The following is a 14,214-nucleotide window of genomic DNA, read 5'->3' on the forward strand; positions in this document are numbered from 1 at the left end:
AATACAATAAATATTTTAATATTAATATAGTTATAAAGTTTTGCAAAAAAGATTATACTATAACTAATACACACAACATTTGAAAATATTTAATAGACAGAAAACGGAACTCGATTATGAAGATTGTTAAGAGAATCAGAAATGTTAAGAATTGCATAAAATATAAACTGAAAAATAAGATGAAAAGATCTAAAAAAGTTCACATGCCGACATTATTTATAAAAGAGCTTATGTTTTTAATTTTATGCAATTCGTAATTTCTGTATGATTCTCCTTGCAAGAAGTAGTAAAGTTATACATGCAAATGCATATGTAAGTATAATTTTATTACTTCTGCAATAATGATGTCGAAAATACCGGCGCTACAACTTTCAAGAACCTTGAGAAGTCAATAGTCAGGAATAAACTTGAGATTATTCTAGACTACCACGCGCTGAAGGTCTTTTTTCTCTCTTTTCGTGCATTTCTTTCTCTTTTTTTTTTATTTTTCACCAGTTTTACGCGTTGCATGTAGCAAATGTGTATCAGAATGCAACACGAGCACAAAAGAGATCGGAGTTAAAATCATGATGTTACACGCAATCACTAGAACGTTGAACTACTACGAAAGCAAAATAATATTACCTTAGAATTCTATAAATATCATTATCTCACTTTTCTCGTGACGATTAAATATAAGCATAATATAATTTATCAATTTAAATTTCACTGATAAAATATTACGTCAAAGAGAAAAAAATAAAGCAATTTGTTCAACAAATGTTGCATTGAAACGCAATTAATTGTCCGTACGCATAATAACTTCACGTCAAGCAGAGAAAGAAAAATAAAATAAATTAATTCCAGTCAAAGCCGTTTCACGCCGCGCGTATAATAATTTGATTTGTATAGAACCATTATAACGGTATAAACGTAAAATGCATAAATGAATACATAATGTGATGTAAGATAAGAATATTTTTAGTCAATCATGAGTGGCAAAACAGAAAGCACTATATCTTCTTGATCTACTTTCGATTCGTCTTCCTCCATAATTTCTTCTGTGATCGTTCTCGATTCAATGTCCGCGGAATAAGATAGTTCATTTAAGTAGTACCTGCAACAAATAATTATTAATTATGTCTTATAGAGAAACATATAATTTTCGATCGAGATCTGAAAATATCGTAAAACATACCATTCATGAGCGTGCTGACAATCGATATTTTCATCGTCCGTGCATATCCGCTGTTTCTGATCGAACACTGTATCATTAGCGCAGATCACTGGGAATCCATCACCTGAATTTTCGCAAACATGAAATATCCTGCAATTGTAATCCACATCGGCGTAGAAGCCGGACGGCATATCTTTGCACGTAAAACGAAACGTTAGATTAGCGAATACGTCGATGTCGTTCTGTTCACTCGATATCTCCTCGTAAGTTTCCAAACGAGTTCTGTCCTTTATACAACATAATAATTTGTAATTTTTAACTTTAATCATAAAACACAATATATTATAAATAATTTTTAATTTTTAACTTTGATCACAAAATATAATATATTATAAATAATTTTTAAAGCAATTAAAAAAATAGATTCTTACAAAATGGCCCAAAGTAAGTTGATTCGTCATCTTTGTATCTGTATAACAAAAAATACACAAAAATAACTGTAAGTTTTCAAGCAATTACGGAAATTTGATACAGTTAATTTTGAAACTTACTCAATAATAATGAAAAGTTGAGCACGCATATTATAAAATAATTCATATTAATCGCAATTTCTAAAGCAAACATTTTTTAATTTTTGATGCCGAGATTACAGTTCGATACTGACGAACGCTATCACTCGATCACTCGATGGATAACGCAACCGACTGCGCGACTACTCTTTGTCTGGAACTGTAGAACTCGAAGAGCTCAATGACCTTAATAGCCATGTAATTTCTGAAAAAGCCCGTCATTCTTTCTCATTATTATTTAAACGACGCTTAACTATCGCATCCTGCTTTGTTGAACGATGTTTTCGGAGAACTGAAAGAATATTCCAAAGAACAAAAAAATCCGAATAGTTTTTTGAATGGAAAGATTAAAGATACCTTAACAAATTCGTAAAGAAGAAAAAGTGATAAATACGAATTGTTGAAATGTTTTGGCATAAAAAAAATAATGTAATATTTTTCTTAAATTTTTTAGTTGGAAATGTTTATTTAAATTAATCCGTGCACCAACAGATGTCGGCTTCATGCCGTAAATCGAGGGACTCAGTACTCAGTTGAGTACCAAGGTAACTAATACGCTACGTGAAGATACTTTCACTAGCGGCAACCAATCCCAAGGTGCTACTCGACTTTCTTCTACACGAGACTTTGCCAGGATCGTATCGTTATACATGCCAGAGGTTAAATGTTATGTTATGTATTAAAATTATCCAATAATATTTATTTATTAACTTGTGTAACGTTTATAATTTGAAGAAACTAAAAATGCAGGTCAAAGAGAAAAAATATAAAAAGACAGATGAATGAAGAAATATTCATAATTTAATAGCTTTGTTAATAATAATATAATCTATAATTTTTTACGTTCTTATTATAAAGAAAACTTAAAGTCGAACAAGTTAAATCTTTTTTAATCCTTCGTAACAAATGATTAAAAATAATAGAAACTTTTTGTATTTTTTACGAATGATTAAAAAATATTTAATTTTATTATTATTTTTTATTGTGTTTTATATTAACCGAAAGTTTAGTCAGATCACTAATGCAGCTGATCTGCCATGACCTTCGAAGGTACAATTTTATCAAAATGTAATTGCGGCGAGTCTCTCCTTCTTTCTCTCGCAGTGGCACAAGGTGGGATGTCCACGAAAGGACAGCGCGTATCAACTGCCAATGAGGGAAGCCTTACTTCTTAGGCTGCCTTTCTCTTTACCTCCTTGCCTCGGCTCAGTTTTCACGGCAGCTTCATCCAGGAACCACATACAGAATGTCTTGAAGACACGCGGTGAAACACTCGAAACGTGTATTCCTCTCTGTTCTTCTCTCTTATTCTTTCCGGTCCTGCATGGTGAGGACAAAAAGGACAACCCACTCGGCGGGGAACATGTAACCCTGAGGATACCAGCAGTGCATCCTTGAATAAAGTCACAACGACCTTCGTGCTTTTGAGAATTGTCGGGCAAAGTGTAACAATAAGGTACCGTGACTATTTTTGTAATAAATGATAAAATTGTTTTGTTCCTGGTTATCTTGAAATTGAGAGAGAGAGAAATGCTAAAAAATTTCTTAATATAATTATTTCTTAATAAAATAATTTCTTAAAAGTCTTGCAATTCGCCGACCGGTATTGGAATAATCACAGATATTACGTTGACATTCTGTATTACTGATACGGAATAACGACATATCAAATGGTTTATTAGACTTGTTATTTTTAAATACCAAACGGTGCTAAGTTTCGTAATGTTCGCGGCTGGGTATCCACGTGTGTTTAGGCGCGTCATTTCTCCGCTCAGCAGACGGTGACTTTAATGCGCGCACAGAACGTTACGCTTCTACCTTACTCGAACTAAGTGTCTTTAATATGTAACTAACTCACGTAGTTTTACACAAAGTTATTTTTATTTCATTGCGATAATAGTAATTTTTAATAATTACTCAGACTCATTGTTAGTGTATTTAAAATTAAATATTAGCACAAATTATTTTACTTTTAGAGCGTTTATCATTCAATACAAGATTTCCATTACATTATTTTTATCTTTAAACTCTAGAACAATAATAATAGTTTTACAAACAAAGTTCTTTATAAGTTACAGAATTTTGTAAAATAATATAGATGAGTATAGTCTTTATTTTAAATTTTTTAAAAAATTATTCTCGTTATAGAGTCGATGATATATTTTTTATTAGAGAGATATGTAATATTACAAATAAGAAACCACACACGGTTAAAGAATGCAGACGTAGGGTGTTGCACCGTGCGGTATCCGCAAGGACGACTGGTGAAACGAAAATATTCTCACCTGTTATGTTGAAGAAACACACGGAAAAGTGCATCTCAGTTCAACAAGGGAGTTCTATAATGGGAACTAATTTTAGTACTTAACTGTGTTTATTACGATGGTTGTGGTGAATTTTTTACGTAAAGTCGACTGCCTTTGCTACGCTAGCACAATAGCTCTAATTGATAGACTTTCAGAAAGTGGAGCGTGGCGCAAGTTCTTTTTCTCTCCGCTGTCGTTCTTTCCGCTTTCGAAAAGCGGAAGTCTCACGTTCGGGAAAGCCTACTCTTTATTGATGGCTTTCATCAAGTTTCTAAATATTTTCGAGTCGGTATACAAATACGAGAAAAAATTATTCGAGTTTTGAGTCAGATACTTAAGATAGTTCGGTATAAATATTCAAGTATCGTTACGTCAATGGTACCTACTGGCGTACATTCATTTTTCTTAGATGCAATACGAGTTTGGCGTCACGAGAGACCAGCGTGATTCGGTCCAGTGGCTAGTTCCTGGGTTTATGAGGTACAAATATCAACTGAAATAAAGTGAAAGGCGCGTGTGTTTTTCTCGGGGTATATCGTTTTGCTTATAAACTCTATCATCTCAGATTCGCAGATTATACTGATGATAACTTAAAGCTTCTACGTCTAAATCCATAAATATACTTTTACTCATCAAGCCTTATATCTCGCCTGAGATAAGCACGATGAATCTCCCTCGTTCATAATACAGATGCTGTTGTTCTTCTTACATATCGTGCTCGTATATTATGTATCGCGAGCGTTGTATACCGATGCTTGAACTAGATCACCGTGCCTTTCTTCTTGCCTGCTTGAATTACTAGGGCTGTAATAAGGCATAGTTTTCCATTTCTCAGATCGGTGGGTCCCACGATTATTTTAATTGTACGCTACCGTTAATTGCGGGAGCTTCGAAAGTACAATTTGACAATTCAACTTTCATTGTTACCGCGCAATTGTTAATTAATGATAAAATTACAACGCAAATGTTTTTCATAATAATAAAGAGAGAAATATGTTTAAATTTAATCAGAGAAAAGTTGGAAATAGGGATAAACAGTTACATATAAAATATATTATAATTAATTACTAACAATGATAATTGTATATTTTTTTCATGTCCGATCGATCTTTTCAAATCCACCGCCACATCCATCGTACTAAGACCAAATGATGATCTTTGAAAGGAGGTCGGTTATTATGCGAAGATTATATTTGCTAATCGTCCAAGTTTCGAAAGAAGGACAATCAATTTGCAATAATAACCGCAGTGCAGCGTCGTTGCGCGCAACCGTCAATTTTCTATCGAAATTTCATGCACGGTTACGCAGGTGGCTCGATCGTTTTCGCGATAGTTCACAGTGAAAACGCATTGGTCTAATTGCGTTAACATTTCCGGATGGACAAGCCGCCGCTTTCGTAATTTTCTTTTGCAAGCCGCGCAACACGAGGCAAATCGTAATTGACGTATGAGTTAAACGTCTCTACGATAGCTTATAATTTGCGACGTGACAGAAAGCGTGATCGCCGGAGTTGCGTGCCTCCTTTCTAGAATCGCGTGGGAAACGCTATCGTTGGTACACGATCAATGAATTAATTATGATTAGCGAAGCACGATCGACGAGAGGATCATCCGTGAGATCTTGATTTTTCACGGCGTTTTTTTTTGCTACGCACCCAGTGGTCGGTGCGTAGGTCACATCGTGCGTGGGTTGCGTCGAGTGCCTTGAAAAAAGCAGGGTCTCGTCTTCAAGGACACTTTTGGGCTATCGTGATAATCTTAGCGGTTAGTCACCTCCGCGCGGCTCGGAAATATCGAGAGATTGCGGGATCTCGGCAATTCACGATGGGGATAATAAGCGACGGGATCGGATCGCGAATTGAACGACTGATGTAATCGTTCTTTTGCTCAAACATAGGCAACGAACTTTGAAGAATCCGTTGAACAATTCGCTCGCGAAAGGAGCAATTGCGATTTTGAAGCTGAACTGCGATTTTATTTATTAGGTGTGTAAGTTGCATGGTGATCGGTCTATTGATCTATTGTGTACGCGATTAACTAAGGGAATTCACGCAGCGAAAACTTTCTCACATTTCAGACGAGACGCGCGTTGCGTCACAGAAGTAATTAATTGAAACGTTCACCATAAACATAAACATATCATGAGTTTGCACCTTGTCTATAAAACAAATATCGGTATTAATCCTTGTGTGACGTAATATAAATGTAACATAGTCTCTCAACGTAATTTACTCTTTATTTCTATTGAAGAAGAGACTGTAGATACTGTAGATTATACCATGTGTAATTATTTTAAACAGTACTTTCTCATATAAAAATTGTTATATCTATTGTTGTATTTATTCGCACTCAGTTATTACGTAACTGTTGTATAACATGTAATTACGAAAGTATTAAGTAGACTCCTTTTCCCTTTGTGTTTCTTAAGGTATTAAAATGTTATCGCCACTATTGTTGTTGGGCATGGTCGTGTGCATAATGAGCGGCTACGTGCCGCCCGGGCCGAGGTTCAGATGCCCCAAAGACGCGATTTACATTTACCCCTGCACTTGCCTTCGGGGTAGTGACAGGGGTTTGTATATCCGTTGTGAGAATACGAATCTGGCCAGTCTCAGCCTTGCCTTCACGAATCTGGGGAACGAGGGCATGCCGATCGAGGAACTGGTTCTATATAAATGTAACATAGGTGAGTCGATTTATTATATCACGTCGTAGAAAAGAAGAGATACGTGTATAGCATTCTTGCGGAAGAGGTGACGAAATAAATCGGCTGAATGAACAATTCCGTTTTTGCGGATCCGCAGTACGATTTTATGGGCCCGCTCTGTATCCGTTGGACGTGCGAGTGCTGAAGTTCATCGACACGCCGCTGAGATTGATCGAGGAGCACAGCTTCCTCGGTGTGAACCGAACTCTTCAGGAGCTGTACGTGATAAACAGCGACTTGGAAAAATTCCCTCGCGAGGCCTTGCAGATTCTCGGCAATCTTAGCCTGTTGAGCATCACCGGGCATCGGATATCTACCTTGCCAGGAAATAGTTTCGGTGAAAGCGCGGCGGCTGCGAAGCTGGAAAAATTGGAGATTAGTAACGGTAATCATAATCTCATCGCGAGGTATCATCAGTAGGAAATGCATACCGCTTCTGATCATCTATCTTCCATCTAGACCTTCAAAACGATATAATTTTACACGAGCTTAATTTTGATACTGCACACACACACACACACACACACAAATATGATTTTAATCAAATATTATTTCTTTACACAATATTTATATATAAGAGATCGTAAATATAAAATTATAATTCTTGACCGAGTTTTATATTTTTCAGGCACACTTTCCTCCTTGCCTGTGGAAGCACTAACGCAACTCAAGAAATTGAAAACTCTTGATCTTCACGGTAACAAAATAAAAGATTTGAAGAGGAATCAGTTCAAGGGTTTAAGAGACACTGAGTTTTTGGACATTTCTCACAATTTAATCGACAAATTAGACACATCTCACTTGGCCGATCTCGTCAAGATGGGATGGTGCAACATGTCGCACAACGCAATCGCCGATTTGAAAAGGTTGACAAACTTGAAGAAATAGTAACCATGATTAAATTTCCGCAAGTTATCTAAGATCGTTTCTTTCGTTTTAGAGGAACCTTCGCCCGGAATTCTGTCTTAAAGGTCTTGAATTTGAGCCACAACAAGATCAGAAAACTCGACTCAAACACTTTTCGTGGAATGCGTTTTCTTAGACGGCTACATCTGAGTGACAATCAAATCGACGACGTGGGTCGTGGAACTTTCGGCTCCATTACCAGGATCGGCACCATCGATCTATCTCGGAACTTTATTAAAAAGATCGACTTCCAAATGTTTCATCAGCTGCAATTCGCTGAGGTATATACGTACATACATCTGAAAAACTATACTCATGTAATCCTTGCACAATTTTCTTTTAATAACCAATTTGTCGGGGTAGCTTTTAGACGTTTCCGAGAATTTCGTGACGATCGTGGAGAAGTTGGCGTTTAAAGATATTTATTTGGCGAAAGTAAATCTGTCTCACAATGAGATTTCGAAGATCGAACCAGGCGCCTTTGAGAATTGTGTGAACATCACGTTATTGGATCTCAGCCACAATAAACTCGAAAATATCTCCAAGTATTCTTTCGACAGCGTATCGTATGCTATGGAGCTACAACTCAGTTATAATCTATTTACGGCTCTAAATCAGGTAAGTAAAATTCTTTAGATGCAAACGATTAGACGATTCATATTGCTCTATTAAAATATTTATTTTTATTACGTCTATTTTAGTGAGAGTTAATATTTTAAAGATATATCTTTTTGCAGATTCCAATGCACAACATGACGGGCCTGAAAATATTAAACGTTTCCCACAACCTGATACACTCCGTTCCACGACAAACTTTTCCAAAGCTGTACGAGCTTCACACGATCGACATATCGCACAACAATCTGTCCGAAATTCACAACGCCGTATTTCAGACGCTTTTCAGCTTGCGAATCTTGAACATGTCGCACAATTCTTTGGAGAAGATAAAACCATCGACGTTCGGGCCGTTGCCGACGCTTCTGGAACTCGATATGAGCTACAATCAACTGAACGACGTTGCACGCGGTAGTCTCACTCGATTGGCCAGTTGCAGGTGCGCGTCGCTGTCCATTAATAAAATTGAGAAATGTTATGCTTGCAAAATAAAATACGTCTATTACATTTTAGGAGTTTAACGGTGAAAAATAATCGCCTGACGAAGATTTTCCAACTGCCGATTTCTCTGGGCCATTTGGACTTCTCGGAGAATCTGTTGGAAGAGATTCCGAGCACCGATGTGTGGCCTACGATGAATGCGCTACTCTCGCTGGACCTTTCGCGGAATCGGCTGGGCGATAACCTGCAGGACGGGAGTTTTGAAAACCTGCTGACCTTGAGAATCTTAAACCTGCAAGCGAATAACATTACAAAGCCGCCCTGGCAAGCGCTGGGCAGTCTGAGCAGTCTGCAGTATCTTTATCTGCAGGTAAGACAAAAATTTTTACGGGGCAATGCGTTTCCCCCGAGGTACAGGTAATCTTCCGGATTTTTACCGACGGAAATATTTCAGGATAATTACTTGACGAAACTGGAAAAAGCCGCCTTCGGCCGTCTACCGATAGTGTTCGAGCTGAACCTGGCAAACAATAAAATAAACAACGTAACGAGCCGGACGTTCGAGGGCCTGCTGCAGCTGCTAACATTGAACCTGACGAACAACAACATCAGCTACATACCGAACGGCGCGTTTCAAGGTCTGGTGTCTCTGCGAACACTCGACCTGTCGCACAATAGATTGGAGAAGCTAGACAACAAGACGCACGGACTGCTCGACGATTGCCTGTCTTTGGAGAGGCTAAACCTTAGTCATAACAAGATATCATTTATTACCCGGAAGACCCTGCCGAACGATCCCTGGATCCCTTATAGGCTGAAGGAAGTCGACTTATCCTACAACACAATGCCGGTCGTCACTTTCGACCTCATCGCCGGTGCTAAGAAGATTCAATACTTAAATCTCTCTCATAATAACATTAATGAGATCAGAAGATGTGAGTAGTAAACTGGGAATGTCGTTTTTAATAGCTTCGACAATTAATCGAATAATGGCTTACCGGCCGATGTTTCCTGCTAAGAATCGTCGTTTATTAGAGCGTTGTCTTATTCCAGATGTAATCGGGAATTTAACGGCTTTGCAGACTCTGGATCTATCGCACAATGATATAAATGACGTCTCCGATCGAGACGTCTTTGTACCGCCGTTAAATTTAACCAACTTGCACTTAAGTAACAATCATCTGAGCCATGTGCCTCTCGACAAAATTCTACCGTTGCCAAATCTAAAATTTTTCGACTTGGAAGAAAACGAGATCGGCGTCTTCGACGAGAGGTTCATGAAGATTATTCAGAACGGCACTGTGCTCAGATACTCCGGTAACGATAGATTAAATAATTAAAAAAAAAAATAAAAAAATAAAAAAATAAAAAACAACAAAGAATGGAACTCATAATTAAAAATCGCTAAAGAAAATTAAAAATTATATTTAAAATCAAATTTTCTTTGTCACATATAGATGTTTAAAATATATATATTTTTATCTCATGTTAGGAAATCCCATGCACTGTGATTGTCATGTGCGGCCATTGAAAAGGTGGCTAAAAGCTCAGACGCAGCTTCCGACGGAATGGTCAAACGTGATGTGTAAGAGTCCGAATTATCTCACAAATAAATTTATCTCGGAGATAACCGAGGATCTCATGAACTGCGGCGAGAGGGACATTCAAGAGGAGCCTGAACTCGATATCACACCCGACGTGAAATATCGAAGTATCGACTAGTACGTTCTATTTTAGACATATATATATGGGCAGGTCCATTACTTTTCGACCAAAGGTTTCGGGGGTGGGTCACCGATTTTGATGCCGATTTTTTCCTCGAAAGTATACTAGAAAAGGAGATAATCCTGAAAATTTGAGCCCGATTCGATCAAATCCGGCCGCTGGAGAATTTTTTGAATTTTGAAAGAAATCGATTTTTTAGTTATTTTCAAAAATTTATATCTAAGCTTCTATATAACTTAGAGACTCGTTTGAGGCCGCATTTTTTCTGTAAACTCTCTACTTTTAAGGAAAAAATTGGTCATTGGTTTACACTCAAGTCCGGCTTCACGGCGAGCTGCTAACTAAACCACTGTTTTAGAGAAATTTTGCCTATTTTTGAAATGCTGTCATATCTACAGTTTTCGAAGTAGAAGGTTGATCAGCAGCTGATATTTTTTGTTCAGGTATACTCTGAAAAAATTTACCCATTTTTTGCTTGATTGTTTTTATTTCGTTAAGTTATGGCCATCTAAAGCCAATCGATTTTCGAAAAATCGCCATTTTCAGATAGCCAGAACTTTTTTCTTTCAACTCGAAATCCTTTGAAATTTTAAGGGAATATACTTCATTATATCCTTAAACAACCCTAAAAATTTCAATTTTGGAATAGAAGTGGTTTCCAAGCTATGAAGTTTTTAAAATGTCAACTTTTCGATTTAATATGACATTTTTGTGGTTTTATCATCAATTTTGTAAATTTAATGTAAATAATTGATATTTTTTGGAAAATATATTTGAAAATAAGGAGCAAAATGGATTGTTTGAGAAAATTGAGGGAAAAAATTAATATTTTTATTTTGATTTATTTGTTTAAAATTTTTAAAAAATAAATATTTGTTTATTTCTTTTAATAATATGTTGAATACAATATTCCAAATAACAACAAAATAACATTAAAAAGAACAGTATTAACGTTAGTACTATATATATAAACTTTGAACAATTTTAAACAAATAAATTAAAATAAAAAATATTAATTTTTTCTCTCAATTTTCTCAAACAATCCGCGCGTTTTGCTATTTATTTTCGAATATATTTTTCGAAAAATATCAATTATTTACATTAAATTTACAAAATTGATGATAAAACCACAAAAAATGTCATATTAAATCGAAAAGTTAACATTTTAAAAACTTCATAACTCGGAAACCACTTCTAATCCAAAATTGAAATTTTCAGGGTTGTTTAAGGATATAATAAAGTATATTCCCTGAAAATTTCAAAAGATTTCGAGTTGAAAGAAAAAAGTTCTGGCTATCTGAAAATGGCGATTTTTCGAAAATCGATCGGCTTTAGATGGCCATAACTTAACGAAATAAAAGCAATCAAGCAAAAAATGGGTAGATTTCTTCATAGTATACATGAACAAAAAATATCAGCTGCTGATCAACCCTCTACTTCGAAAACTGTAGATATGACAGCATTTCAAAAATAGGCAAAATTTCTCTAAAACAATGGTTTAGTTAGCAGCTCGCCGTGAAGCCGGACTTGAGTGTAAACCAATGACCAATTTTTTCCTTAAAAGTAGAAAGTTTACAGAAAAAATGCGGCCTCAAACGAGTCTCTAAGTTATATAGAAGCTGAGATATAAATTTTTGAAAATGATTGAAAAATCGACTTTTTTCAAAATTCAAAAAATTCTCCAGCGGCCGGATTTGATCAAATCGGACTCAAATTTTCAGGATCATTTCCTTTTCTAGTGTACTTTCGAGGAAAAAATCGGCATCAAAATCGGTGACCCACCTCCGCAACCTTTGGTCGAAAAGTAATGGATCTGCCCATATATATATATATTGCATTGTTGAATTTCCGTTATAAATATTCTTGACAATTTCAAATAATCATAAATCATAATTTTCTTCAGCAATAACGAGGATAAGAGTTGGAAAGCGACGTGGTACGTGACGTCGCGCGAAGACATCGGCGACTTTTACGTGGTGGTTCGGGAATCCGGCAGCAGCAAATCCATGATCGAGAAGGACGTCGTTTACAGCGAGCGATCTTTCAAGATCCACGATTTGAAGGAGTCGAGCACCAAGTACGAGCTCTGCGTGCTCGCGCGCGATTCCGTGGGGAACGTCAAACACTATAGAAATTCGCAGTGTCAGATTTTGAATCAGCTTGACTCCAGCTCGTCCGATAGCCTCAGGGCGAGCCTGTACTTCGTGATAGTCGTTGCTTCCTTCTGCACCCTTATGAGATTTCGTTAACCTGCCGAAACTAGTGTTTACAATTCTTAGGAAGATATCTAACGTTCTGTGGAAATAGTAAGATGAACACACGATGAAGTATCTTCACATATCGCTAACTCAGTTAAATATTTCCGATTTACTATCTTAGGCTTTTATCTACGTCGCGTTGAAGCGCGAAGCGATGTGATTGTACAATAAATTAATATATTCCTCGAAAAAAGTGATACGCTGTGTGCGTTGTACATAGACCGTATTGTATTTTGCTCGGAAGTAGGGACGTTGAACGTCGTTGTGTATTTATTTTTGTAAAATATATATCTTGTACAAGTCACATATATTGTTGTCATTTAACAGGAATGGATTAATCAAGATTTAACATAAAAAGAAACCGTTTTTGATAGCCGCGGCCGGATCCATGCAGTAATTAACAATTTAAATGTACGAGAGGGATTAGTCGATGATTAGTGGACGAATCGTCTTAATAAGCACCGACTAATCCCACGATATTAATTTGCTGTCGCGTTGTTTTGCAGGCGTAGCCTGTTCCGCGGCTAATAAAGTGTTCGCGACTTACTGAAAAAATTCTCAAGGAAGTCAGCGGTCTCTCGAGCTTTGCGTAGTAAGATTATTTCATTATCTCGTAAGGAGACCGTAATTAGTATCCGCACGATAAAACGTGGTGCATCGTGTTGCGCTAAAAAAAAAGGAAGAACGGGGAGTTTTTAATGAGGGCGAGAAACAGTGGAAGAGTCATTGTTTCCGCGAAGGGGCACGCCGCCGTCGCGAATTTATTAGGCGTCGTTATAGAAGATGTGTCGATTACACTCATTCGCGACGACGACGACGATGACGACGACGTTGGTTTTTCTTTTATTATTCGCACTTCGTTAACGTAGTCGCGCGATGGAAATTATCGGTAACCCCGCGTGATCACGATATCCCGAGAGAAAGAGACAATGCCCCTGCGCGCACGCGAGTTCGGTGGATTAACGGGAATTTAAATTACACGACGCACGGGCGTATTTGATTAATATAGCTTCGGTTGGCATACCGGAAAAAAACAATGCACACACGCCTCTTGCCGTTCTGCTCGGCGGCCTGCCCCCTCGATCGGGATTAACGTCGCTTTAACGCTTAATTAACGGAGTATTCCTTGGCAAAAAGCGCCGATCTTCGTTGCTTCATCAAAATTACAGGTTTTATGACAGTTGCGAATACGTGTTTTTGAAATCTTATCTGATTGATTTTATTATTAAATCTTTATTATTTACACAAATATCAATTGTCTTTTTTTTTCTCAGATTATTTTTTATTTCGCACACTTTCCATTTTCAATGAAAACGGAAGATGAATAAAAAGATAAAGAGATGTTAAATGATAAAATATAATGCCGTTTCAGAAAGTTTCTCTGTCTTACGATCTTTGGATCTGCGATATATCTGTAAGATACGAGATTTCGTTTCGATATTCATATCTGGTTACGAAATATCTAACCAGACACTTTCACCAGAGGCCCAATAATGGCTAAGAAGTATCGTGCACGAGCGGGTACGAGCTC

At 36.9% G+C, this 14,214-nt stretch overlaps 2 protein-coding genes across 2 annotated transcripts; one reads left to right on the forward strand and one right to left on the reverse strand.

Annotated features, from left to right (window-relative positions):
- Positions 1–100: 100 nt before the first annotated feature.
- Positions 101–1,903, reverse strand: LOC143900978 (uncharacterized). The gene is made up of 4 exons (XM_077412814.1): positions 1,708–1,903; positions 1,588–1,625; positions 1,178–1,443; positions 101–1,096 (listed from the first exon to the last, which is right to left on the reverse strand). The coding sequence occupies exons 1-4, from the start codon at positions 1,778–1,780 to the stop codon at positions 961–963; spliced, it is 513 nt and encodes a 170-aa protein (XP_077268940.1). The 5' UTR covers positions 1,781–1,903; the 3' UTR covers positions 101–960.
- A 916-nt stretch (positions 1,904–2,819) lies between these two features.
- Positions 2,820–12,987, forward strand: Conv (insulin like growth factor binding protein acid labile subunit convoluted). Its single transcript, XM_077412823.1, has 12 exons — positions 2,820–3,181; positions 6,460–6,717; positions 6,836–7,123; positions 7,367–7,604; positions 7,679–7,925; positions 8,008–8,262; positions 8,382–8,698; positions 8,773–9,070; positions 9,155–9,635; positions 9,754–10,017; positions 10,193–10,421; positions 12,329–12,987. Exons 2-12 carry the CDS (start codon positions 6,468–6,470, stop codon positions 12,672–12,674), a joined length of 3,213 nt encoding a protein of 1,070 aa, XP_077268949.1. The 5' UTR covers positions 2,820–3,181; positions 6,460–6,467; the 3' UTR covers positions 12,675–12,987.
- The last annotated feature ends 1,227 nt before the right edge of the window (positions 12,988–14,214 follow it).

This window comes from Temnothorax americanus, unplaced genomic scaffold (genome assembly GCF_048541705.1).
Source record: "Temnothorax americanus isolate GAGA-0224 unplaced genomic scaffold, ASM4854170v1 Scaffold31, whole genome shotgun sequence".
In the NCBI taxonomy this organism is placed as follows: Eukaryota; Metazoa; Arthropoda; class Insecta; order Hymenoptera; family Formicidae; genus Temnothorax; species Temnothorax americanus.

Coding starts and splice junctions, on each gene's coding strand:
- LOC143900978 (XM_077412814.1), bottom strand. CDS start 1,780: ATGTTTGCTTTAGAAATTGCGATTAATATGAATTATTTTATAATATGC. Junction 1,626..1,707: donor CAACTTTTCATTATTATTGA/GTAAGTTTCAAA, acceptor TTTGTTATACAG/ATACAAAGATGACGAATCAA. Junction 1,444..1,587: donor AACTTACTTTGGGCCATTTT/GTAAGAATCTAT, acceptor TGTTGTATAAAG/GACAGAACTCGTTTGGAAAC.
- Conv (XM_077412823.1), top strand. CDS start 6,468: ATGTTATCGCCACTATTGTTGTTGGGCATGGTCGTGTGCATAATGAGC. Junction 7,124..7,366: donor AAAATTGGAGATTAGTAACG/GTAATCATAATC, acceptor TATATTTTTCAG/GCACACTTTCCTCCTTGCCT. Junction 7,605..7,678: donor GCAATCGCCGATTTGAAAAG/GTTGACAAACTT, acceptor CTTTCGTTTTAG/AGGAACCTTCGCCCGGAATT.